This window comes from Microtus pennsylvanicus, chromosome 12 (assembly GCF_037038515.1).
Source record: "Microtus pennsylvanicus isolate mMicPen1 chromosome 12, mMicPen1.hap1, whole genome shotgun sequence".
In the NCBI taxonomy this organism is placed as follows: Eukaryota; Metazoa; Chordata; class Mammalia; order Rodentia; family Cricetidae; genus Microtus; species Microtus pennsylvanicus.
In genome coordinates, this window is record NC_134590.1 from 20,586,773 (window position 1) to 20,614,405 (window position 27,633).

The 27,633-nt window shown below is 33.9% G+C and overlaps 1 protein-coding gene across 1 annotated transcript in view; it reads left to right on the top strand.

Annotated features, from left to right (window-relative positions):
- The first annotated feature begins 15,566 nt into the window (after positions 1-15,566).
- Tecrl (trans-2,3-enoyl-CoA reductase like) overlaps positions 15,567-27,633 on the top strand; it is a 64,428-nt gene continuing 52,361 nt past the window's right edge. Inside the window, exons 1-2 of the mRNA XM_075942877.1 lie at positions 15,567-15,814; positions 26,514-26,565. Coding sequence (XP_075798992.1) covers positions 15,587-15,814; positions 26,514-26,565 — 280 coding nt within the window. The 5' untranslated portion in view covers positions 15,567-15,586. The remainder of the gene's footprint in view (positions 15,815-26,513; positions 26,566-27,633) is intronic.

Genomic DNA, 27,633 nt, shown 5'->3' on the forward strand with positions numbered 1-27,633 from the left:
AATTGTCTTGAACAAACCGGCTTGTTGGTATTTCTGTAGCGATTTTCATGTTTAACTATCACAGAAAGAGTCACCTTGAATGTGGGCAGCACCATTTATTGGAATGGACCGTAAACTATATAAGAGCCAGATACCTGACTTTCTTCACTCTTATATAATTATTTAAATTTTTTATTTTATTTATTAATATTTATATAATTATTTTAAATTATTTAAAAGTGACAAGGATACATTTATTCCATTTGCTCTGTTCCATAGACATTAAGTTACCAGCTGATTGAATTCCTGCCTTGACTTCCCCAAAATGATGGAGAGGAACTTCAAACTGTAATCTCTTTCTTCCTTGACTCTTCTTGATTGCGGTGTTTGACGATATGAACAGGAATGAGGCAAAAACATGTGATTATCTGTTTTGAGTTTGTTTTGCTTTTTATGAAATTGTTAATTAACGAAGCTTTTTTTTTTTTGATGCTTCCATTCTCTTCTGTGTCTCAGAATTGTAAAGTTATAGCACAATTGACTTTATCTTTCAAGTTTCTGATTCTACTAGACATTGGAAAGTATTGCTATGATTCTTTGTAGTTTGGAATATTATTTTTTATTTTAAGTATGCTCTTTTATACTTTAGTGTTGTTCACTTTTAATTTAAAGCCTTTAATTAGATACTTCCTCTCATCCTCAGAGAAAATTTCAGATAGATGTTAAAAAAATATCTTCACATAACCAATTTAAGGATGCCAGTAGTATATATTGATTTCCTCTTGTATCATCTCAGACTAATGGCATTGCGGGTCACTCAAGTTCAGATAATTAAGCAGAGATTGAAATGTGAGAAAATTCACACAGATATTTGTAAGTGGTAATCAAACACACAGAATGAGTTTCCATTAAAACATGCAACAGGATTTCTCTTCCTGAGGGAATAAATGTTTCCCCTATTCTGATTCCTCTGTAAAAAGAGTAGTGACTTTGTTAAAAGAAATGTATAATTATCTATTTTCATTGAATTATGCTTTTTTGTTTTCTAATTTGATTTATACCAGGACAGGTATATGATTACTTATTATAAAATTTCTGATACATATAATACATATATAGGTAGTGTTTTACATATGATTAATTCCTTTCCCAGATATAATGCACTTCCCCTCAAGATACTTTGCATGTTGAAGAATATAGGGAAGATAAGGAATTGAAGTTTATTAGTTCAATCATTATATTTATATGAAAAAGGCACATAAATAACAGCATATTAGATTACAATTTAAAGAAATTGTTCTATAAATAAAGTTTTAGTGTAATGTCTATTTACTTTTGATGTATTTGAAGTTTCATTGTTATGGTATAGAATTATTAAGAAAATAAAGTCTTAGTGTCATAAATAGGAGTTCAAAACAAGAATTCTGTTCATTATATATTAAAATTTGAGAAACATTTTGGCAGTTGGATGTTTAGCCAAGATTATTTATTTTAGGTATCTTACAGCACACATTATATATTTAGAGAAAACATTGTGTATGTAGGTTATATCTAATGCTAAACACATATGTATGTCATATATGCATAAGAAATATGCAAATATTATTAAATCACTGAAAGGATAAGTTAATTTAATTTGAGGCAATATATTAACAGCATACCTTATTTGTTTGTTTATTTGGGTGATAATATATTTTGGACCTAGTGACATATGCATCCTCTACCACTGAGTGACAACCTGAACCCTAACAATTCATTTTTAGTTACCTTAAAATGTATTTTTTCTGCATATTTCCTCTGATGCCATCATTTATTTAGGTACACATCTCAATGATCTGTTTCTGACCCAGCATGTTTCCTAGGCACATTTTCCGTTAATGGAATGATGAATACTTATTACAGGTTTGAAGATGCCATGATTATAAATTGTATTTTAGGAGTTGAATTAAAGAAAAGTTAAACTTTGTGTGAGATAAAATTTTCTGATGGTGCCCAAGCAGACACATAAACAGCTGGGCCTGAATAAACTCTAACCTCTTGAAATTCAGTAAAATTAAAATCATATCATGCATAGATGGTTGCATTTTAGTGAAACTAATTATTTTCTATATTATAAAATTTAATAGAAAATTTTACCCATGATGGATTCATATTATTATTAAACTTTTTTAAATGGACTGATTTAAAAATAGCATATTAAAAAAATAAAAATAGCATATTATAAAGTTTTACTTGTGACTAATGCCTTAGAGATAATGCTTGAGATATACAGCAAATGCAATTCTTATGGTATTAGAGACAGCGTAAATTATTAAGGATAGCACTGTAGTGATAATTATTTTTTGATAGTTTAAAATTTAAAAGTGTACTTTATAAGAATTTGACACTTTCATAAGTCACCATCTTAAGTTCATAAGAAGTTCTGGTTTGAAATGCATGTGCTGTTAAATACTGTATGCTAAATATCCATGGTAGTAAGGGTATTCCCCATCAGATATTCATGTGAATTACATATACAAGAACATGGGGTTCAATATCCTATCAGCAAGAAATGGCAAATAGGCATACAATAATTTATTACACAAATAAAAAGCAAAAATGAGTTATATTAAAGAACGGTCAGAAGTTAAATTGTGTGATATTTTGCCAAGTATTTTTAACTAAGTTTACTATATAAATTTATTTTAATTAATAAGGATATTAAATCAGTGTTGAGTCATACTTTTATGCATAATTCTTACAGCAATTAGGACAAGAATACCATTGTATTGGAATGTGATAGTTATAAATACTGTTGAAGATTGCATGCTTTAGGAAAATGCATACGAGTAGTTGTAGATGGGAAAATTGAAACGTACATATCTTTGATGCAATGTTTCTATTAAGGTACTTTTTAAAGGCAATAGTGCCACAATATTTACATGACATTTTGGCCTCATGATTTTTTTGGAGGTGCATACTCTCTCTGTCTTCACTCTTAATTCTTTGTACCCAGCTCCCAGTGATTCCAGTTTCTATCTATAGAGACCTTCACCTCACTTCCTCACCTCTAAGTGAGGTCCATTGTTTTTTACCTAGAAGAGGTAGCCTCTAATTTGCCTCACTCTCCCTATACTGACTCTCCAGACTGTTTACAGTCCAGAACCCAAAATGCTATAACTGAAACAGAAAATGAAATGCATACCCATACAGTACTCAGATCAACTCATATTTCTTTTCTAGTAGAAGCTACCTTCTTGTTCTGAGTCTTCACAGCATGCTGTGGTCTTTTCTTCTGCCTGGACATCCTACGCCCCCTTCTATTTTGCATGTCTCTCCATATTGTGTGCCCCCTCTTTTTTTTTTAATTTTTTGCTCACTTTCCTCCTTCTGGTTTCTTCTACGTAGTCATAAGATTTATTTATGATTCTTGTTTATAAAAACATCCTCTCCGGAAGTCTTTGCTGTATACTGAAGTCAATGTTTTGTGAAGCAATTCCTAATGATTGTTTCATACTTTACTCGTTTAAAATTTCTTTTTCTTAAGCATTTGTTGAATTAAAGACGAATTCAACATGCAATGCTAATTATCTCTAAGTATATTCAAGCACTATGAGCAAAAGGACATTTTTCCTTTAAGCTATGATTATTTTTAATGCTAAATTTTTAAAGCGTAAAATTTGTAAACAGCATTATTTAAAAAGCCTCTTAATAAATTGATAATAAAAATCTAGCTGCTAAGCTGTTATTATAGAAAATAGTCTATTTTATATAAATTTACATGTGCTATCTCCAAAAATATACCCTAAAAGAATTATAATGAAATAATAGCAATGATCCTTTTTAAACTTGCAAACTCAACTACTTAAATTAATATACCAAAATGCTCTAAAACGTACCTAAGCTATAATGGCATATGAAATACTTTTTTACTTCTAAATAATGTTATTCATAAACGTGAGTAAAATTGCTAACATCAGTAACAGAATGAAAATAACTTTCATATTCTATTAACTCAAAGAGTAACAGTATGGCCTTAAAATAAAGTTTAGATGTGAAATTCTCTTTCCACATACAAAGACATTGAAGGCAGGATTAAACAAGAGGACTAAGAAAATAAATATAGTACGGAGGAAAATGGAAGGAAAAGGCAGAGAATGAAAAGGTGGATAAGTTAATCTATTTTGAGGGAAATAAGAGTGGACTGTTAATGCTGTCTTACTAACAATAAAAAAAAAAAAAACAGCAGCAACCAAATGCTGTTATCTTCAAATATTTGTGTAGTGATGGCATACTAAAAGAAATTCTTTTTTAAGAAAGACAGAATGTAATAATTGCAGAACTAGAGTAGAATACATGTATAGTCCTAGCAGACGACTTATGCAGAAATTAAACAATAAAGAAAGCTGAGGTTAATTTTTAAAAATGTCATGAAAATACAACTAACGTTTGTGAGCTCTGTAGCATTACTGATTACTTATAAAGACTCTGAGTGGTAATAGCAATTTTGGTTTAACATTGCATTTTGAGCTTAAGTAACTGTGGGAGAATGTGAGAAATCACTAAGACAAATTGGAACCAAGGAAAATTTGGATATTTAATATGGCACAGAGGATACAGAAAAACTTTCTTTTACATTAGCCTATTTATATATTTGTTTTTACGAAGTGTTTCTTTTATATTAATTTGCTTAATTTTTGTCTAAGCCCACCAGCAAGTGCGACTCTGGATCTCCTTTAAACACAAACAAATTTCCAGGAAAGCTACATAAAGTTTTATCAGTCTAGAGCAGAACAATCCTAGATGCTTCAAACTTTAGTGTTTCCACAGGCTTTCTCCGTACCTGCATGACTCAGTTGGAGTCTAAAGACTGACTTTGATTTAGAAAAGAAAGCCATACTGTCTTACTGCCAATGACAACCACCATAGTGAAGAAGGGTATGGCCTGAAGCCACCATGAGAAGGGAGAGATTGTCTAAATTCGTAGTCCCTTAGAGGTTGGCAAGCTCTGTATAACCTCACTCCTAGAATGCTGTAGCCACACAACCGTATGTAGCACAATAGCTGTAGGCTTAGGATCCCGACTTGACGCAGCAAATAGGCCATTAACACACAACCCAGGCAGGCATGATGAATGGTATTAATGCGAACAAGAGATTTCGACCAGCATAGATTTCAATGTGTAGCAGACAGTTTAAGATTAAAGCTAAAGGTAAATAGATCTTCACCAACCCCGCAACAGACAAAGGTCTGATCTCTAAAATATATAGAGAACTCAAGAAACTAGACTTTAAAAGGCTAATTAACCCAATTAAAAAATGGGGCGCTGAACTGAACAGAGAATTCTCAACAGAAGAAGTTCAAATGGCCAAAAGACACTTAAGGTCATGCTCAACCTCCTTAGTGATCAGGGAAATGCAAATCAAAACAACTTTGAGATATCATCTTACACCTGTAAGATTGGCTAAAGTCAAAAACACCAAGGATAGCCTTTGCTGGAGAGGCTGTGGAGGAAGGGGTACCGTCATCCGTTGCTGGTGGGAATGCAATCTTGTGCAACCACTGTGGAAGTCAGTGTTTCGGTTTCTCAGGAAATTCGGGATCAACCTACCCCTGGACCCAGCAATACCACTCTTGGGAATTTACCCAAGAGATGCTCTATCACATGTCAAAAGCATTTGTTCAACTATGTTCATAGCAGTATTATTTGTAATAGCCAGAACCTGGAAACAACCTAGATGCCCTTCAATGGAAGAATGGATGAAGAAAGTATGGAATATATACACACTAGAGTACTACGCTGCGGTAAAAAACAATGACTTCTCGAATTTTGCATGCAAATGGATGGAAATAGAAAACACTATCCTGAGTGAGGTATCCCAGACCCAAAAAGAAGAACATGGGATGTACTCACTCATAATTGGTTTCTAGCCATAAATAGGGTTCACGGAGTCTACAATAGGCGAATCTAAAGAAGCTAAGTAAGAAGGTGAACCCAAGGAAAAATATTTAGTTATCCTCTTGGATAAGGGAAGTAGACAAAATTGCCGGGGAGAAAAGTGGGATCTTGGGGGTGGGGTGGGATGGGGGTTAGGGGAGATGGGGAGAGAAAAGGGAGAAGGGAAGGAGGGGGGACTTGGGGAAACAGGAGGATAGGGATAAAGGAAGGTTGGATAGGGGAGCACGGAACCACAATTCTTAGTAAGGGACCCACTTTAGGGTGGGCAGGAGACTTGACCCTAGAGGGGCTCCCAGGTGCCCAAGCTAAGGTCCCCAGTTAGTTCCCTGGGCAGCTGAGGATAGGGAAACTGAAATGACCCTACCCTAGAGCAATACTGACGAATATATTGCATATCATCCTAGAACTTGCATCTGGCGATGGATGGAGATAGAGACAGAGACCCACACTGGAGCACTGGACTGAGCTCCCAAGGTCCCAATGAGGAGCAGAAGGAGTGAGAACATGAGCAAAGATGTCGGGACCATGAGGAGTGCACCCACCCACTGAGACAGTGGAGATGATCTACTGGGAGCTCACCAAGGCCAGCTGGACTGTTACCAGAAAAAGCTTGGGATAAAACTGAACTCTCTGATCATGACGAACAATGAGGGCTGATGATACGCCAAGGACAATGGCACGCGGTTTTGATCCTACGCAATGTGCTGGCTTGGTGGGAGCCTAGCCAGTCTGGATGTTCACCTTCCTAGATATGGATGGAGGGGGGAGGACCTAGGACTTACCACAGGGCAGGGAACCCTGACAGCTCTTTGGACTGGAAAGGGAGGGGGAGAGGAGTGGGGGGAAGGGGAGAGGGGTGGGAGGAGGGGGAGAAAAGTGGGAGGAGGGGGAGAAGAGTGGGAGGAGGGGGAGGGAAATGGGAGGCTGGTGGGAGGAGGTGGAAATTTGTTTTTTTTTTCTTTTCTTTATCCTCCTTTTATCAATAAAAAAAATTAAAAAAAATTTAATGTGTTTCTTTACTTTTCATATTCTTCCTTTTTTAAAAAGTACATAATTGTTAAAAAGTTAGAAATAATATCTTTTTAAAAAATAGCAAAATAATAGAATATACAACTAAATATATGATTGTGATGTTTATACATTTCTGCCTCTTTGAGAGGATGTACACTCATCTAAGAGATTTACATCTGGGTGAATCTGTAGTGCTCTTCCATAAATGGCTGGCAGAAGAAAGAAGACTCTCAGAATGGATGACACCTTACAGGTGCTGGTCCATATAAAAGGAATCAATTCTTTTTTGTTATATCTAACCCTCTATCTCTCCTTCCAACTCCTCCTATAACTGTCTTTCCCAAATTCATGATCTCTTTTCAATTTTTCTTATACACAAACATGCACACACATGTGCATATATATATATATATATATATATTGTACACATTACAGACATTTCTGTACCATGAATAGTTGTTTACACATTATTCTTTGCTACTTGTTTATGTCTTCTACGACTTTGGTATGATTTTTTCATTCATTTCATTATTCTCAGTCATTCTAGCTTATTGATCTATTATATTCTTTCAGCATGTGAACATTTCATATAAGAAAATAATAGATGGTAGATGAGTTAATAAGTGAAGTAACTTAAGAAAAATAATAAAAGTTTTAAGAAAAAAAAAACATCATAACTCCTTGCTTGGCTTTGAGTGCATCACTACAGTTGCTCTTCCTGCTTCCCTCTGCTGATATTAGACTCAAAGTTGAACAGTTTCCATTGTATTCCAAAGATCAGCAACTCCTAGGAATTCTTTAGTTTTTCGGCCCCAGATTGAAATGGCTGAAATCTATAGCTTCACTGATTCAGTGGCTGTCTGATTTTAAGCCTCTGCAGCATCTAGATGACCTTTGTTAGACCATATAGGCCCTACTGTGTATGCCGTTCCTACAAATGCTTTCTCAAATATACATACACACTATTATCTTTTTCATAAAAATGTATATTCTCTTCATTGTTTTATTAGAGAACCCCAATGAATATAATTTTGGGGCAATTTTATCTGAACACAAACTTCTTCTTTCCTGATTCTAAATCAAAAGTTTTGAATCAGAAGAAGAAATTTCTGTGATGGTCCAAGTCATTCCTGAACTCTCTTCACACACAGAAATTATATTATAACAAAAAGTAATATGAATTGCAAGCAATTGCCTTACTAAAGTAAGAGCATATTTGAATGTAGATCTTCTGAAGTAAAATACAATTATAAACTATAATAAGAAAAATAATTAACAGAGGAAACTCAAAATATCATTTTTCAGAAGTGGTCACCATTATTGTTATTTTTCTCTTAAAATACAGTGTTATTTCCATATTAAAAAATAAGCAATCATTTTTAGCATTAAGGGAGATATTTGCCACCCAATTTTACATTGTATATCATGCGCTGTGTTTATTTTTCCCTCTATATGCATTTTATTTCCATGTTTATGTGCTATTCAGTGTTTTTTTATGAGAACAACTGGAAGAATAAATCATGTAGCTTTGTCCATTTAATCAGCAACAATGCAACCGACATAAAATACTGAAATTGACTGAGGTTCATTTTATTAGGTAGGCGAACCAGTACTTAGAAATTTATGGAAAGTGCCGCTGTGTAATTAGGATTTAGATTAGTGAAAAGTAAGAGAACCGATGAAAGGGAGTACATTAGATAAAATGGGCATAATTTGGTTAAAATAAATGTAATTGTTGAAAGCTTTTATAAAAATTTGGAAATATAATATTTTTCTTTAAAATTTCAATAGCTGCTGATTGCATTAGCTATTAATTTACTTCTCTGTTTTTGAGACACAGTCTCCTGTTAATGTAACACAAGCTGACCTGGAACTCAGAACAGCAGAACAATATTTGCGCCTCAAAAACAATGCTAGGATTATAGTGAGAACCACCATACTCATCTATAATAATTTTTAGAAAGACAGGAAAAACAGCTGTTCTGTGTGCTTTTCCTCGTCTTTAACTCAACATACCTTAGCAAAGATTTCTCAGTTAATACAGTGTTTGTTCTAAGCATTAAGAGATAATAATAATTCATGTAATAGACTGTCATATCTCAGCTGGTTTATGTTCCAGGACCCTGGCTAGAAACAATGAACAAATAATAAATAACAGACATATAGAGATATCCAAAATTAGTTGGTTCCTGTAGAGTTTTCTAACCACCACAGCCCAGAATCTCAGCCTATTTATTAGGTAAAGCACATGTCCGGTCTCAGTAGAAAGTCTCTGGAGCGTAGCACTGTCAGAATATAGACATCCAGTGGCAGGAGCTGCAGTTTTTAGTTTGTGCATGCACTGATAAATCATCCATTAGCATTAATACTAAGATTCCCAAGGGAATACCTGTTCCTTGCCTATTCTTTTTGAATGGCCAATTTACAACAGGTAATTTTTCAAAGAATTATGGACCGTCCATGCAGATGTTAAAATGGACATTAAAACACAAAGATCCTCACTAACCCTGGGTTTCCTCCATTCCCCACAGATGACAAATTCCATGCCCACAGGGAGTGGTCTAAGGAACTGGAGAGGAAGAAAATACAAGCTGGTCATACTTATATTTTCACATAGTAGTCTCTCATAAGATGTAAGAAGGAAAACAAGGGTACAAATTTGTAGAGATGTACTGGTAAATTGTGATGGTAAGAATAGTATGTACTATATTATCTATGTAAACAAATTAAAGTTAGAAAAGTATATCAGAAAGATAAAAAAAAAGCTACTGTCCCCATCAAAATAATTTTGTTGATGAGTGGACGCTACTTAGAAGGTCACGGTCCTTGGAAATAATTGCATTCTGCTCAGCTCTAAGTCTCCCTAAAGGTACTGTAACATGAAAGCCAACTTTGGTGAAAAAGGAAAGACTGTATTGCTGTAAATATAATTATGCCAGAATAGTGGAGCAGGCAAACAGGGGAAAGTTAAGGATAGATAAAAATGAGAGAAGAGAAATGGAAGAAGGGAGAGAAGAAAGAAATGGAATGGGACACTCTGGAGAGAAGGATCAGCAAGAGGAGCAGGAGGGCATAGAAGGCAGGGAATTAAAGTCATGTTCAAAGGGGAGACTATTATATCTTTGGGGTGAGTGGGTTCTGGGGAGAATTTGACATTATGATGCGACAAACAACTATAAGGAGTGAATATAAATTGTATTTAGATGATTTTGGCTGATATGAGAAAGGCGGTAAGTAGTGCTGACACATCTTCCTGCTAGAAAATGAGGCTGAGTGTGATGGAAACATTTATTGGTGTGGGGGATGTAGAAAGGAAAGAGAGGAGTAAAGGAAAAATACCAGAGGAACAATTAAAGAGAGAATGTCTGAAACAGTTAGCTATGTTCCTGGAGATAAAGATGTACAGAGAACAGTGAAATTGAACCTCTTCCAAACCCGGTCCCTTCTGTAGAAAGCAGATAAAAGAGAAATTATTGTAAGAAAAGATCATTGTCGATGGAATTGGAATATAATACAGAAGGTTTCCAAATCTGTAAAATATTTTTTGTCATTTATTTATTCTCTCTCACAAAACTGAATGTAAACCTACCAAGCAAATCAGAAATAACATTCTTAGGTATTTCCTCAAATTAATTAAATGTTTTGTTCATTTGGGAAGTGCTCTTCTGTGCCTGTGCCAATGTGTTAAAGTGGAACTATCACTTTCTTTCCTTCAGTGTGGTTGGATTTATGTTGAGATCTTTGATCCATTTGGACTTGAGTTTTGTACATGGCAATAGATATGGATCTATTTGCATTCTTCTACATGTTGATCCCAGTTATGCGAATCTCATTTGTTGAATACGTTTTCTTTTTTCATTTAAGATTTTTAGCTTCTTTGCCAAAAATCAGGTGTTTGTAGGTGTGCAGATTGTTATCCAGATCTTCAATTCAATTGCATTGGTCCTCCTGTCTGTTTTATGCCAATACCAAGAGGGTTTTCAGTACTGAAGCACTATAGTAGAGTTCTAAGTCAGGGAAGGTGATGCCTCCAGAAATTCCTTTAATGTAAAGGATTGTTTTGGCTATTCTGGTTTTGTTTTGTTTTTTCATATAAAGTTGAGTATTGTCTTTTTGAGGTCTGTGAAGACATTGCTGCAATTTTGGTGGGCATTGCACTGAAACTGTAGACTGCTTTTAGTAAGATTGCCATTTTTACTATGTTAACTCTGCCTACACAATAGCATGGAGATGTTTCCATTTTCTGGTGTCTTCTTCAGTTTCATTTTACAAAGATTTAAAGTTCTTGTCATACAGGTCTTTCACTTGTTTGGTTAGAGTTACCCCAAATTATTTTATGTTATTTGTGGCTATTGTGAAGGGTAATGTTTCTTTAATTTCTTTCTTAGCACATTTATCCTCCATGTAAAAGAAGACTACTGATGTTTTTGAGTTCATCTTGTATCCTGCTGCATTACTGAACGTGTTTATGATTTGTAGGAGTTTCCTGATAGAGATTTTGGGGCCACTTATATATACTATCATATAAGAAGCAAATAATGAAAGTTTGATCTTTTTCCAATTTGTAGTCCTTTAATCTCCTTTTGTTTTCTTATTGCTTTGGCAAGAACTTCAAGTATTATATTGAACAGACATGAGGAGAGTGGAGACCACTTCCTAAATATAACCCAAGTAGCACAGGCACTAAGAGCAACAATTAATAAATGACCCCCCTGAAACTGAGAAGCTTCAGTAAGGCATAGGACAAAGGACAAGACAAAACAGCAGCCTACAGAATGGGCAAATATTTTTAGCAACTCTGCATTGAACAGAGGACTGTTTTCCAAAATATACAAAGAATTGAAGAAACTTGACTTCAAAAGAACAAATATTCCAAAAAAAATATATGGTACAGACATAAACAGAGAATTCTCTACAGACTAATCCTAAATGCCTGAAAATGTTCAACATCCTTAGCCATCAGAGAAATGAAAATCCAAACAACTCTGAGATTCCATCTTACACCTGTCAGAATGTCCAAAATCAAAAGCACTGATGACCGCTTATACTGGAGAGAATGTCGGGTAAAAAGAACACTCCTCTATTGCTGGTGGGAGTAAAAACTTGTACAGCTGCTTTGGAAATTAGTACAGTGATTTCTTAGAAAATTAATAAACAATATGCAACAAGACACAGCAATAACACTTTTAGGTTTATAACCAAAGGATGCTCAATCATACCTCAAGGACTTGTGCTTAACTATGTTCATAGCAGCATTATTCGTAATAGCCATAATCTGGAAACAACCTATATACCTCTCAACCAAAGAATGGGTAAAGAGAATGTGATACCCTCACATAATAGAATACACATCAGAGGTAAAAAAAAAATAATGATATCTTGAAAGTTTCGAGAAAATGGATGGATCTAGATAAAACCATATTGAATGAGTACCCACATCTCAGAAAGACAAATATAATATGTACTTACTGATAAGTGGCCCTTAGTCATAAAGCAAAGAGAAGTCGGGCTACAGTCCACAATCCAAGAGAACCTAGAAAACAAAGAGGACCTTAAGGGAGACATACATGGAAATACATAGGAAGCAGTAAAAGACAAGGTCTCCTGAGTAAATTGGGAGTGTGGAGGTCATGGGATATGGTTGGAGGTTAGTGGGAGCTCAATTAAAACAATAAAGATAATGAGAAAAATATGTTCATGCAAAAGCCTGACTTTGAATGCCACCAACAGTTGAAGAGCACAGAATGAGGGCTGGTAGATCAGGAGAGAAAAGTGTGAAGCAAAAAAAAAAAAAAAAAAAAAAAAAAAAAAAAAAAAAAAAAAAAGCCATAGTAAAAACTAAATATGTTGTATGCTAAAGTAATATCAATTTAAAAAATTTAGGGAAGATTTAAAATTGTATTGAAGCAAAATTCCATAATTTTTTCTTTACAGAGTTTTAACTAGAAAGTAGGTTTCCAAAGTAATGTCTTTGGGCAATATAGTGACAAATAAAAGATGGAAGGATCTCAAAAGCTCAAGGTGAAAAATATATATGGAGATTGCAAGATATTTTTACATCACATGCTATTCTATATACTACTATTGTAATGTGCAGAAGATAATTTTCATTTTTCCAATTGCAGATTTTGAAATACAGAGCCTGATCTTGAAAATAATCCATAAATATTTTAAATAATTTTCTATTAAAATTCCTTTTTCAATTTCAATAGACTAAGAATATGTTGCCATAAGGCCAAGAGTCATGTACGAACTTCTACAGGCCAGAAGAGATGACTTAGCAGTTACAAGTAAATATTGTTCTTCCAAGGACTAGACTTCTTTTCCATGTTCACAACTCCATTACGTCTGCCTTCTGAGGTGTCTGTTCTTCTGGTCTCTGGGTACTCTGCTCATATGCACAAACCCATTCTCACACAAATGACTCAAAATACTTCTATATATTACTAATGATATACACAGCTCAATAACTTTAAGAAGTGAACTAGTGAAGTGTTGGAGTGAAGGGTCTCCATGGATCCACTGCCAGAGATAGATGTGCTGAAACTTTGCTGGTAGATTAATGAAAATGGGTTAAATTCATATGTAAGAGTTAACCAATAAGAAATTAGAGCTAATAGGCCAAGCAGTGATTTAACTAATACAGTTTCTGTGTGGTTATTTCAGGGCTAAGCTTGCTGGGTGGCTGAGACAAATAAGCAGGCCCTTCACCAACACTGGAGAGATGGACAAGCTGGTAAGGGCACTCCCTGCTCTTGCATGGGACCTCCATTTGGTTCTAAGCAGGCACAACACGTGACTTTCACTTGCCTCTCACTGTGGTTGCAGAAGACCCAAATCCTCTTTTGAAACCAGTGAGCACCTGCACTGAAGTATATGCAGTCAAACAGGCATACATCTATACACACAAATATAAAATTAGATTAATAAAAATATGAGCACAAATGAGTTTTTGTAAATAGAAAGAGAACTGATTTTTATTGTTGTTCTTAGACAAGAAAAATAAGGCTAAAAAATATGTTTCCTTTGAAAATTCATTTAACATTATTATAACTGTGTCTCATTAGAATGAAGATTCTAGTTATCATTGACACTTTTTATCAGTTTTTAGAATAATTATAAGTTTTATTAATTTGCTGGTGTCAGGTATGTAATGAGTCATGGTTAATTGAATTATCAATATTATAAATCAACTAAGAAAATTGAGGCACATTGCATTCAGAACTACTTCATTTATATAAAGTAAAATGATTAGCTGCAAAATTTATTTGTTTTTCGTTTTCTTATATGTTAAACTCAAGCAATTATCACAGATTAATACATTTGATTTTACAATTTTCATAATTGAAGCTATGACTTTCCATATCATTTTTCTTTCTGTACTTTTTTGTTATTACTGATATTATATTACTGGGAAGGTTATGATACTATATTTTACATTTTGCAATCATTTTTGCACCAACTTTGAGAAGAGCATACTTTAGTTCTTCTAATCTTTAAATTATAGTGTGTGTGTGTGTGTGTGTGTGTGTGTGTGTGTGTGTGTGTGTGTGTTTTAGGTGCTGGAATGAATATGGAGGACAGAGGGCAATTTGTAATCTTAGTTTCCTCTTCTTATCACGTGGATTCTGGGGCTCTTGCTCAGGTTGTTAATGTTAGGTTTGGCTATAGTTTCTTTTCCCAGAATCATCTGGCTGGCCCAAGTCTAAAATGAATCTTTTTACACTTACTATTTCTGCAGTTTCTTTCATTTTACTTCCTTTACAAACTAACAATTGTCACTGATAACTTGTATTAATTATAGTGTCTATTAATAATATTGTGTCTAGTTCATCATTTTACAACTACAATTTTGTGTGTTTGTTTTGGTTCAAACAATTCATATGTGTCACATGTATCATTCTCTCAAGTTATCACATTTTGTACTAACACACACAAACACACATACCTATACACACATATATACATAGATATGTATATAATTATTTACAGATACACATGAATTATATATGTGTATATATAGAATTTTTTGCACGTTTGCAGACTACTACTATTCAATGGATCCCTGTTTGTCTTTGATGTAGTCATATGGTTAAAACACATGCTGTTCTGTTTCCCATTCTTGGCTACTGTCCGTAAGTCTGTCATGAAGTGAAACTCATCCTACAAGTATATTCATACATATGCAATGACCTTAACTGTAGGCAGAATTAAAATGTGTTATATAATACTTCACAGTTTTATAATTCGTCCTATAAGGTGTCACTATTCCGAAGTATAAGATATATGAATGCGAGCCAGTGTGTAATAGGTTTGGAGATTACTGTACCCAGAATCGGGAGATAATGAAAACACTCTGTTCTTCTTTTGCTTTGGAATTTCAGATAAGAGTACTCATAAGTAGCAGAGATAAAAAGAGAAAGCAAGAAATAATTCAAATGCAAAAGGCAATGCCCTTCTCTGCAGCAGTCCTCAATAGTGTTATATATAGAAATCAGATCAGTCATTGTTTTCGAGCCTGCTAAATAAAACTAGACTGCTGGAATGGCATGCCACTTGACCTCTCGGGACTCCCGCAGCAGTATTTAACGGGTGCACAGGGAGCTCTCCTGCAAGTGGCTCCTGTTTACATGCCAGATTCCCCTGCTAGTTCACACAATGTTCAAAAGGCACAAGTCCCTGGAGCGCAAGAAGGAATTTTTATTCCAGGGACTTCCACAGTCCACAATGAAGAATAATACAAGAAATTTCCACTCTCTCTCACAACTTGTCCTCTCAGCAGGCCCGCTAAAGACAACCCGAACACTCAAACTTTCTAAAACAACCCACTTTGAGATTGAAATACTGGATGCTCATACAAGAAAACAGATATGTGTTGTGGATAAGGTAAGCTTTATTTATCTTTTTAAATGTTTCTTCTTAGGCACAAATTACTGACTGCTGATTTAGCCAACAGAACTTTAATAAATGCATTTCTAATTTCTAACATAGTTTTATGAGTGAACAAAAAGATGCCTTATTTACCGTCACAGCAAGAAACATTTTCTAAATTTTCATATGTGCTTCAAAATAATCATTTAATTAGTATCTTACTTCATTTCCTGCTCTGTTGTCCATAATCTAGGAGTAAACATTGAGAACAAAACACAAATTGCATAGATTTTTTTTCTTCATGCTTTAAAGCAATAAAATGTATAACATTTAACAGTGTCTGTAAAAACCAGGAAGTAAAGAGCACAAATGTAAAAAGTATTTATCATGTATCTAAAATGTAGGCATTTTGTTTTGAGTGGTTTGCTTTTCTAAAAGTTCCACCTTTTGAAAGCACAGTCTTCAAATTCTTGAAGAGTATAGCTTAGTTAATGGGCCATCTCCCCACATCTGCATACACAGATGTTTCACAAAGAATGATGAATTCTGAATATCTTATATTAGAAAATTATAGCGTGAACCCTGGAGACACAAGTACATTAATCACACACCAATATGTTTCTCTTAATATGAAAAGACAATAACTTTAATTGATTGCAAGAGTGATGTTGTCCATAAAAATTATTTATTGTTTTATAGAAACATAAATATTTGTTGTTTGTCCAAACAAAGTATCCAATAAGTTGCTCCATTTAACCATGTTGCAGGTGGGCTGCCAGATAAACACTGTTCATTGCTCTTTACTGTCTAAAACATTATATATACTTTCAAACTTAGTACCTATAATATTATAGGCAACTTACTAGTTGAACAACTTTATTTACTTTTAGGTGAAATATTCATGTTAAGTTGCTGCATTTTAATTCAGATCACAGGTAACACTGAGGAGACTCCAATAATATATTTGAATATAATTGCATATCGTATACATCCATATTTCTGTAAGTGATGACTATGTTTTATGTAAAGGAAAATTTGAAACATAGATTTCATGTAATAAGTTTCTGTTTAATATAAGTGTATTTTGTTTGCTTTGTGAAACAGTGTTTTCAGGAATGAGAAAACTGTAAACACTCTAAACCTTGCCAAAGACAGCTGACGTTTCCAATATTTTACTATCCAAATGTTTGAATGTGTTAAAAGTACAGAAGAGAGATAAAGCAAAGAACAAAATGGAAGCGGAAAAGTGAAGAACTTATACCTTAAATAATAAGAAATCAAACACTTCTTAATTATTGTTTTCATACTTAATATTTTATGTGAGAAAATGACAATAAATTTCACTTGCATAAAATTAAATTGAAAAAAAAATGAAAAAATCTGAAAGCTACTATCTTAAGAATTTCACACTTCTAAAAATTCTTGATTTGCCTCTGTAGTGGTAAAATATTACAGAAATAGCTATACTTCATCCATTGTAGCCCTGTTCTTTTATTCTTTTTTCTTTCCTATGCGAGATTAAACCTAGATCAGAGAATGTGCTATGTCAGCCACCTCCTACAAACTGACACATCCTTTCAAGCTATAAGATTTTGACATATTAAATTAATTTCTGCTTTTACATTGAGGAGTTCCTTTTTGTTCTTTTGGGATTTTTTATTTAATAATTTGGTGAATGCACCATATTGATGAAGGTGCATGAGAGAAAAGAGATATGAATGAATTTACATTTTTATTATTTTTTATTAATTTTTATCATAATAAAGACTATTTTTTTCTGGTAGTTTTATGCATTATTGTCTTTCTCATAAAAATTCTGGGGTATGATGTGTTTCGTTTCTTCTATTACTTTCTTCAAGTGTTCATATTGTCAGTGTTCCTCCCCTCTTGTTTGATCCAAATTATTTCACTGGCTCTTTTTCTTCCTCACGTCTCAGAACTGGAACTCACTGAATTGCCAGTGCACAGTGACAAAGACTGCTGAACCCCAGTCCTCACTATCACACTGTCACGTTGGATTTGCAGCATGTTCTGCTATTAATCAATTAGAAATCATCTCAAGACATTTGTGTTGAATTACAAAATTATTTTATCTTATAATATTTCTTTGACTACTTTTTATCTCTGCTAATTCATCATCTCATGCATTAGGTATTTATTATCAAACCTATCAGCCATCTATCATCACCATCTTCTCCATCATTTTATATCTGCATCTTTTATAGCCATACTTAATTTAGTATATCTAAAGCAGACAGTATATGGAACTTCTTAGAATAGTGCCTTAAATCTAATATGAACTAAATTATTTTAATTGTTCTCATGATTTGGAGAGAAAATGTTTATGCAAATAAACTCTAAGGAAAAAGGGCTAGTAAATTTAATTTTATTAAGATTAATGATTTGATACTACTTTTGATATCTTTAGTTTACAATTAGCATTTTCAAATACCACAAGTGGACTCTATGTTGATCTCCTGCTAATTAGCTTCCATAGAGATCTCCAAGTTTGTAAATAGAAACTGCCCTCCAAATAAATCTCCCGACACTTGTGGGAGTTGTGACTCATCTCCTAATCTCATGCTCCACACACAATCAATCTTCTTGACAATACCTTCAAAGTATACCCCTGCGCTGACAAATCCCTGCCACTTCTACTGCCAGCATGCTTACATCTTCACCCTGCATCGTCATTATCACCTGCAGTGGATTCCCTACATGGAAACCAGAGCTAGCTGTTAAATCCTGTCAGATAATACACTCCACCTGGCAACTGGGCCATGCCTTCCTTTCCGTTTTTATCTCTCACATTTTCCCACAGACTCTTTCTGACTGTTGAACCTTCAATCTGTGCCAACATGCTTCTTATTTATTTTTTCATTTTCTACAAATGTTGCTGTATAACATTTTAGGTTTTTTTGTTGTTGTTGTTGTTGTATTTGGTTTGACTGTAGTATCTTGGATTCACAAAGCCAGAGGTTTTATTGTTTATTTCACTTCAACATCTTCTGCATTTAGAACAATGCTTGGCACAGTTTTAATCAAACAATATGCGTTTAGTAAATGACACCTATTCAAAATGAGAGACTGGATATTGCTGTCTTATTCTCATGTGATAGTTTGAAATTAAAGTGGTATAACTAAAGAATAATAATTTCCTATTTTCTAAATCAAGCTGTAAGTAAAGTATATGTAAATCTATTCTCATACAAAGACATTGCTTCAAATCATTCTATTAAATAAAGTATGCCTCCTTATTTCCCCAAAGATGGTTAGCTATAATTTACCTTTAAATTAATGTATAATTAACCAGTAGACTATTTTATTCTGATGACAAAGCCTATCTTGATTGGAATGAATCACCCAAGTACTTTTATTTAACTAACATATTTTCATGAATGACTAAAATAATAGAAGTAATTAATAATGATAAAAAATGCAATTTCAAATACATTAAGTATCATTTCTAAGAAATTACTGGGACATCAAAATCTAAGAGCCTGCATGAAAATATATTTGGAGTAAATAGTGAATTATGAACATTTAGCTCCTGTCATTGTCTCCTGTATTTAAAAATATCACAAGCTTATCTGCTGCTAAGTCACATATTCAAGAGCAGAGCCAGCATAAAGCACAATGAAAGTGATCAGTCTTCCCGTATCCTCCCATTCTCTTTTATTTGATCTTTATTCAAAGGAACATGAGGTCCCTTTATTTTATTCTTTTGTTTACTCTTTGCCCCCAACAGAATCTTTCGAAAAAAAATTTATAGAAATTAAGGGCTAACACACCACAGACACATCACCACCGTGGGCCACAAATGAGTTACTGTTCAACAGTGGACATACTTATAAAATTAGATCGCCTTAATTTAGTCAGTCAGTGGTGGTACATGCCTTTAATCAGCATTTGGGAGGCAGATGCAGGAAATCTGTGAGTTCCAGGACAAGGGCTACATAGAGAAACCCTGTCTCAAAACACCACCACCAAAAACAAAACAACCACCACCACCACCAACAACAACAAAAAAAACCTGTGCCTTTAAATAATATCCAGAAATTCTGAAAATTCTTAGCTGTGGATAGCAACACTCTAAATACTTCTTGTAAATTATAACCAGCATGCTAGTTTCTTATGTTATTCTGCTCTAACATGGCTATAACATTTTTCTTACGCTGATTTTGCCTTTTCTTTCTCTTTGAAATTTCACATTTCAAACTAAAAGACTGCTGTTTCTTTTCATCGACCTTTTATCAACATCCCCAACATTCTGTTTCTTCCAAGCTTAGTCCTTTCTGTTTTATTGTAAATTCTATTTTCTGTCGGAAACCAGATTTGGCAAAAATACCACTTACCTTGGTAGTCCTGGTGCTTTATTATTGAGTATAGTCAGCTTTGCTTTATCTGCAAAAATCCCCAAAATTTGTTAATCTTTACAACTATTTAATTTCTACTTTAAATTCAGTGTTAAACCTATTGACCAACCAACGTCTTTCTTTCTCCTTCAACCCATTCCCCAAATGGACTGCCTCCATTAGTTTAATTATTATATATCCACTATTGTGTGAATTAAAAAAAAACAAACTTAACCAACATAGATGTACATGAGCTAAGTAGATGCTGATATTTATGCTAAACACATTAAAACTCTTTGGGTTGTCAAGCTGCATGTAGCTATGTGAAATTTATGTGCTCAGATGCCCTAATTTTATAGTATTAGAAGCACAGAAATGACTGAATTTTGAAACTGTATATTATGCTTGAACTTGTATAATGAAATCACAAACAATCCTTATAGTTACAAATTTTCCACAATTATGAATCTTTACCTTTGTTTTTTTAAATTTTAATTCATTTTATATATCAACTACAGCCCCCCTCTCTCCCTTCCTTACCCTCTTCCCTCCTCCGCCAATCCACCCTCATCCACTCATCAGAAAGGGTAAGGCCTCTGCATGTAGGTGACTGTTGTATAGCCTGATCAGACTCCCAAAAGTGAGACCAGGATCTATCCTTGGTGCATGAGTTTATTTTTTGAATCAATTCCCCATGATGGGATGCCTTGCTCAGTCTTGATATGGAGGGGATGAATTTGGTCCTGCCTCAACTGAAAGTGCCAGGCTCTGTTGACTCCCCACCAAAGGCCATTGACAATGACCCTTGGCTTCACTGAGTAACTTTGTAAAAATTAAACATTTTCTAGTTAGATTATTATGTGAAGGTATATTCATTAAGTTTGTTGAATTGGCTATGTTCAAGTACCTTCAGAATTCTTTGCAGTTCCATAGTCCTAAAGGCTGCTATTTCCTTTTTGTGTTTCCATTCCTTTCCTTTTTCTTTTCTTTTTACCTCCTTATATACACTTTCTTCAACATGTGTTTGTCCCTCTATTTTAATGGGTTCTACATTGTATATTTTATCACCCATGGATTAAGAAATTAAAATAAGAGATTCTGTACAGTACATCTATTGTATATCTGCAGTATCTTTATTCTTATCGTTATTCTCTAAAAGCTAAAGCATACTAATTGTTTACATATCATTTGCCATGCATTAGGTATTTAAAGCAACGGAATGATGGATCAAAGGAAATGAGAGGAAGTGCCTGAGATCGTTGTGAACATCATATCCATTTGATATAAATCCTGGACATCAATGCATAGTAATATGTGAGGAAATTCCTGAAACCAAGTTTAGGGAAGACTGCATACATGTCTTCCAGTAGTGAGCCACTCTCCCAGACCTAAGCTTGAAAAAAATCACACCAAACCAAAGATGTTTCATACTCTTCAAATATTTTTATTTTTATAAATGATCATCCTGAACAAATAGTTTGACACAAGTAAACATAACACAAGCTTTTTTTTAAAAAAAAGAAGTATGGAAAACAAACTGGGTTAGTTCAGGTAGAAATTTTTTGTTTTTCTTTTGGGCTGGGTGGAGCTGAGGATAAAGTCCAGGACCTTTTGCTTGTTTGGAAAGTCCTCTACCATTTTTTTTTCCAGAGGGAATTTAGGATAGCTATAGAAATCTCTTCCACTCAATGTGTCCAAAGGAAGGATTATCGCGCTGGTATCTCTGACAGTAATGGCAGTTTCCCAAATCAACAGTTATCTCCTCTAAGTGCACTACCTTGTTGTTCCTTCAGACTTCGAAAGAAGCTGTAATGCCAGAGAACCACTGTAGAAGAGTTTAGACAGGAAAGCCAGCTAGGTGTTGTTACCCACTTCAGTTTCCCACTTGCAAACTTCTCAGGCTCCAAGCACTAGGATATCAGGTTTTATTGGTGGATTTTCAAACTGAAGGTCATTAAATAATCCCTGTTGATCTTCTAGGATTTAAAGAAGTAACCTGAACCCATCCATCTTTTGTAGCATGATATCTATGAATATCACATGCTCTCTTTTCGAGGGATTTATTTGCAGCGGTCTGGGCATCTGGTATTATTTCTTTTGAGCAAAGGAATGCCATACTTCTGTTTCTTTTCACTTTAATAAAACAAGAATTAACTGACCTTCTGTCTTGTGGCTGTTTAATTTTTCATACTGTGCGCTTTTATAGCTTCTAAAATAAATACTTAAAATTTCTGTTTCAAGGCTTATAACACTCCTGTCATTAATTATGTGATTTTAAAACTCATACTCTAACAGTAATTTCTTCTAGCAAAGCATTTGATAAGTTGGTGTCTTAATGAGTTCCTTGTTTGTCTATATAGGTCTATGTATTGCTGAGCACAGATGTATTACCTCCTTGTCAGTTATATATCACCAAATGTAAGCTAGTTATAATCTAAACTTAATTTAATCAGAGTTTAAAACCAAGTCAATACAAAGGTGATGCTAATTCTACTCTGAAGATGGGAAAACTGCAAAAATCAAAAATAATTTAATTTGTATTACATTGTTCTATTCTGGTTTTTATTGTTTTCAGTTTTAAGCTATACTTCTAGTGAAATTTTCACATAATCTATTGGTACTCTTATGGTACTGTTTATAATCATATTTATTCAGATGAATGAAGTTTGAAACTTTTAGGATACATATTTTAAAGAAATTGACATACATATTAATCTTCAACTTTGTAATGGAATGACATATTTGGTATCAGTTGATGGATTACTATAATATATAACTATTTTAGGATGGGAGAACATATGCTTAAATATGTACATACACACATAGATATGTATATATGTGAACAGCTCATTTTCACATACATTGAGTTTATAAAAAATACGTTTAATGAAGTATAAATATCCTGCACCTTCTGTTACTATTTCCACCACCCACAGTTGCCAGTGTTCTGGCCGAATGCTTAGCCACCCCAAGCACTGGCACTTCCGAGTTTCATGGCCACACATGAACCATCAAGTATTCAGGAAACTTACACAGCTACCCAGAGTCCTCAAGCTGTTCATTATGTACATGTGGCTTGGTCAAATGATCTACACATTGGCACAACAATGTAAGCCCTTGTGTGCATGAGCTAGATGGCCTTCAAAAGCTAGTCATGCCTTTCGCCATGCTTTCTTCCTCCACCATGTTTCAGAGAGACTTGAGCACCCACCCTCTTACCACTCTCTTCTCTGTTAAACTATAAATTCTTTTCCTTTCTTCCTTCCTTTTTTCCTTCCTTCCTTCCTTCCTTCCTTCCTTCCTTCCTTCCTTCCTTCCTTCCTTCCTTCCTTCCTTTCTTTTTTTCTGTTGTTTTTTTCAGACAGGGTTTCCCTGTATAACTTTGGTGCCTGTCCTGAAACTAGCTCTTGTAGTCCATGCTGGCCCTGAACTCACAGAGATCCAGAGATCCGTCTGCTCTGCCTCTTTATTGCTGTGCTGATAAACTCTTAAATTGGGTTCTGTTGTGTGCCTTGTGATCTGCCCTTACAACTGGTAATTTCACCCTCCCTTTGAAACAATGTCATGTAACTCAGGGTTGTACAAAACTAGCAATGTTTCTGAAATGGACCTTAAATGTTTGATCACTTTACCTTTACCTCTTCGGTGTAAGGAATATAGGAGTACCAATTATACCTAGTTTATGGGGTGCTGGGGATAAAAGGCATGCCTCCCTAAGCAAGCCTATGTCCTCATCTTCATCCCTAGCAACATAGAAATAGATATGCTTTACCAAGGTAAGAATGCAGATGTTTGGATTTATTTGATCTTTTCTACTATTTCTTAGTTAATAATTAAAATTCAATTAATTTAAAATCAAATATTATATAACCTGAAGTTTTTATATATCCACAATTTGGTGTCAATAGCATTCGCACTAAAAATCCCTGCTGCTCTAGAAAACGTTGAAGAAGTCCTAGATGTTACGAAACTTAGTTCACATGTATTATCTGTTTTTTTTAACTAACTAAATTTTGCTCAGTAATAAAATATTACTTGCTAAAGAAATTATTTTAAATTATACAGCAAATTTTCAACTTATTAGCACATTTGTAATAAATATTTACAGATGTTGCTGTTTCATTTTCCTGGGTCCTGGGTTTGCTACTTTTGGACTGTGCAAGACACAGTTCTCACCAGTCACCAACCCTTGCACTGAGTGTTTGAGTATGTGGGTTTCTATCTCTATGCATGGGAGTACTTTGACACCTCACTATTTAATCATTTGTGTTCAACTGTCTCTGTTCTGTCTTCTTCTGTACTTATGACCATAATTTTTCAAATGTTTGCTGATGATTTCTAGTTCAATATTGAAATTTTCTAACAATTGGGTTGAAACGGCTCATGTTAACCATTTAATTTTTATGTTAAGAAAAGTATTATTGACAGTACTTCATGGATATCCATTCAATTGTAAGAGTTCTCAGAAAATGACAAAAATATAGTTTTACAAGCAGTGATAGTATGAATAGTTTTCTAGAAACAGACCACAGATGGTGAATGCAGTCACAATTTTGATTTCTTGCATATGAAAACCTTGTTTTCACCAACTTAAATGTTGGCAAACCAATGATGTTCAAAGCCTCAGCTACAATCTGCTAAATTTTAGATGCACATTTTTGGTTCCATTAGAACACTCTATCTTGCTTGCATATTAGTGTGGTTGCTTTATTATAAGAAGCATAGTCATTGTTTATCTGTGGCTTAAATATAACACAATGCAAAACAAATGAAGGATTGTTTTGTGCTTTATTTCTTATGCAGATTTTATTTAACTATTTCAAATATCCACATTTAAAAATTAATCAAATAAAATGAACATGCCCATATATAAACATCATACATTTCAACAATCTCCCATTCACACTGTGGAACAAAGAATTCTGCAATGTAGATGGAAGTTTCTGTCCCTCCTGGTCCCATAGCTGTTCAGTCCCAAAGAAACACACAGAAGCTTATATTGATTATAAACTGCTTGACCTATTAGTTTAGGCTTATTATTAACTTGCTCTTGCCCATCATTTTTGTCTATGTTTAGCTACGTAACTTGGTACCTTTTCTCAATGAGGCATTTTCATCTTGATTCCTCTGCTTCTCTTTGGTGACTGCATCTCTTTCTTTTCTCTTCCCATAATTCTCCTAGTCTGTTTAACCCACTTACACTTCCTGCCTGATTACCAACCAAACAGTGTTTTATTAAACAGATAGGAGTGAAAAATCTTTAAAGTGTACGAGAGCATTCTCCCACAGCATTTTTTTAGACACAAGAATTCTGATTCTAGTCTTCTTTCTTTAGTTTTTTTTTTTGACCATTGTCTATAAAAACTTGTAACCAACACTCTAATCAAAGACAAACATCCATAATCCTTTTTTTTTTTGGGGGGGGAGAATGTAGGTGTAGTTTTGTAGGCTACTTCTTGCTGATTGGGGGCACTGATAATCTTGTGGGGACCCAAAGAAAATTTAAATTATGGTAAATCCTGACTGGATATTCCTGTGAAGCTGGATCATCTCAGCCATTAGCCTTCAAGCTGTTCTAGATACAAAACTCAGAAGAAACTCTAACACTGCGATAAGTACTTATTAAGATGTGTTTGGAAGGCTTATTTGTAAGTGTAATAATGAGCGGAGAAAGGGCTTTTGAGCTCAGATCTTTGGAATGAATAAAAAATTCAGAAATACTATGATGACTTGATAGTTAAGATGAAACTGTTTGCTTCAATGATTTTCCAATGTATATAAATAAAACCAAGTTGAATTCATTTTTAAAGTGAGATATTTTCAGTAATTACAGCTAAAAGATTGTCAACCTTCTACACAATGCACCTTCTATACGTTTTGTGCACTTTCAGTATATTCAGTTGAGAGTTTGAATAAAACATTTAGCATACAGTCACTAATGAGATCATGTAAATGACTTATCTCATAATAGTCCTATGTATTAATTTTTTTATTCTACCTCCTCTATGACTCAGTTCACATCCTCCAGCACCTGTCTCTCAATAAGTCCTTTTACTTTTGAGAATAGACATATTTTTACTCAATATCCTCTCAATGGCTGAAGATCAAAACCAAAGGTTTTGAACAAATAAAGTTTTTAAAAATATACTTTAGAGGAATATGTTGATTGGAATTGGACTACTATTGCTTTATACAAATATTTTTTCATTATCATATCATTGTTATAATACTTGTTAAAGTAGAATTTAAAAGTTATTCAAATTATAAATTTGCAGATATTTTACTGCTGTTAACATTTTGTCTTAAATATTTGTATAGCAGAAATTACGTTTTTTTATAATTGTATTTCACTTTTTCAGGTACCTCAAACATCAACTATTCATGATGTCAAACAAAAATTTCACAAAGTGTGTAAGTATTTTTATCTATGAAAATTTATGTCAATTTATTTTCAAATTGGCTCAAATTGTCTTTAATAGAATGGTTTGTCTATGGAACAAGTATACGAAAGCCATGTTTTGAAACAGATATCACTAATATTCTCTACTTAGTAATTCTTGAATAAAATAATTCTCTCACTTCACACTCTTATTGATGTTTTAATATTCAACAGATTTTCGTCAGTACTGGGGAAGGTGCTTCTCCATATGTTCAGGATCCATGTGCTTAGCCACTAAATTGTATTCCAAGAAGAATCCAACTTGAGGTTTAATATAATGCCCTATGGTTTAATATATTTCATTAGATTTCTGTCCTTGTATTCACCTTTAAGATGTATATTTAGTCATTTTTTTATTCAAGAGAACCATGTGAGTTGGGAAAATATTTTAATTCATAATTTATTATGTTGAGCTATTAGATAAAGTTTGAGGGTAAAACCAATTGGTAAATTATTTTAGAAAAAATAGAAAATATTTATTGATATACAAATTCATATATAATAATTCTATGGTATTGCTATATAACAATGTAAGGAATAGCAAAGTGGCAATGTAAGCAGTAACATCATATGTATAAAAGAAGACCTATATAGACTATTCACTATGCATTTTAAGAAACAAAATATGTAACAAGAAACAGCAATTAGTTAATACAGCCAAAATATGCAAATGTGTTTTGGGGATTTTCTTATAATGTGTTGTTGAGAAGCGTATACAATGAGGAACATGATTATTGAAAAACTTTAGCATCTAAGTTGCTTTGGGAAGGCAAGTTCTGATGTTTTGCCTTATAGACATTAGGTTTGAATATGCTGAAAGGAGTGGATAGGGCATTCTGCCAAATCCAAGAACGAAGTAAGGTATGTTCCCATAGCTTTCCGAGATTCATTGTTATAGCACTAAATTGAGAGTGAAAGTCTCTGTCATTGTGTGTCAATGTCTTTGTAAAACATGAAATTTCTTAAGCATTTATCTTTTAAACCATGAAAATTTTTCAATATCAGATGTGCTAGTACGTGCCTTTAAATGCTGCCTGTAA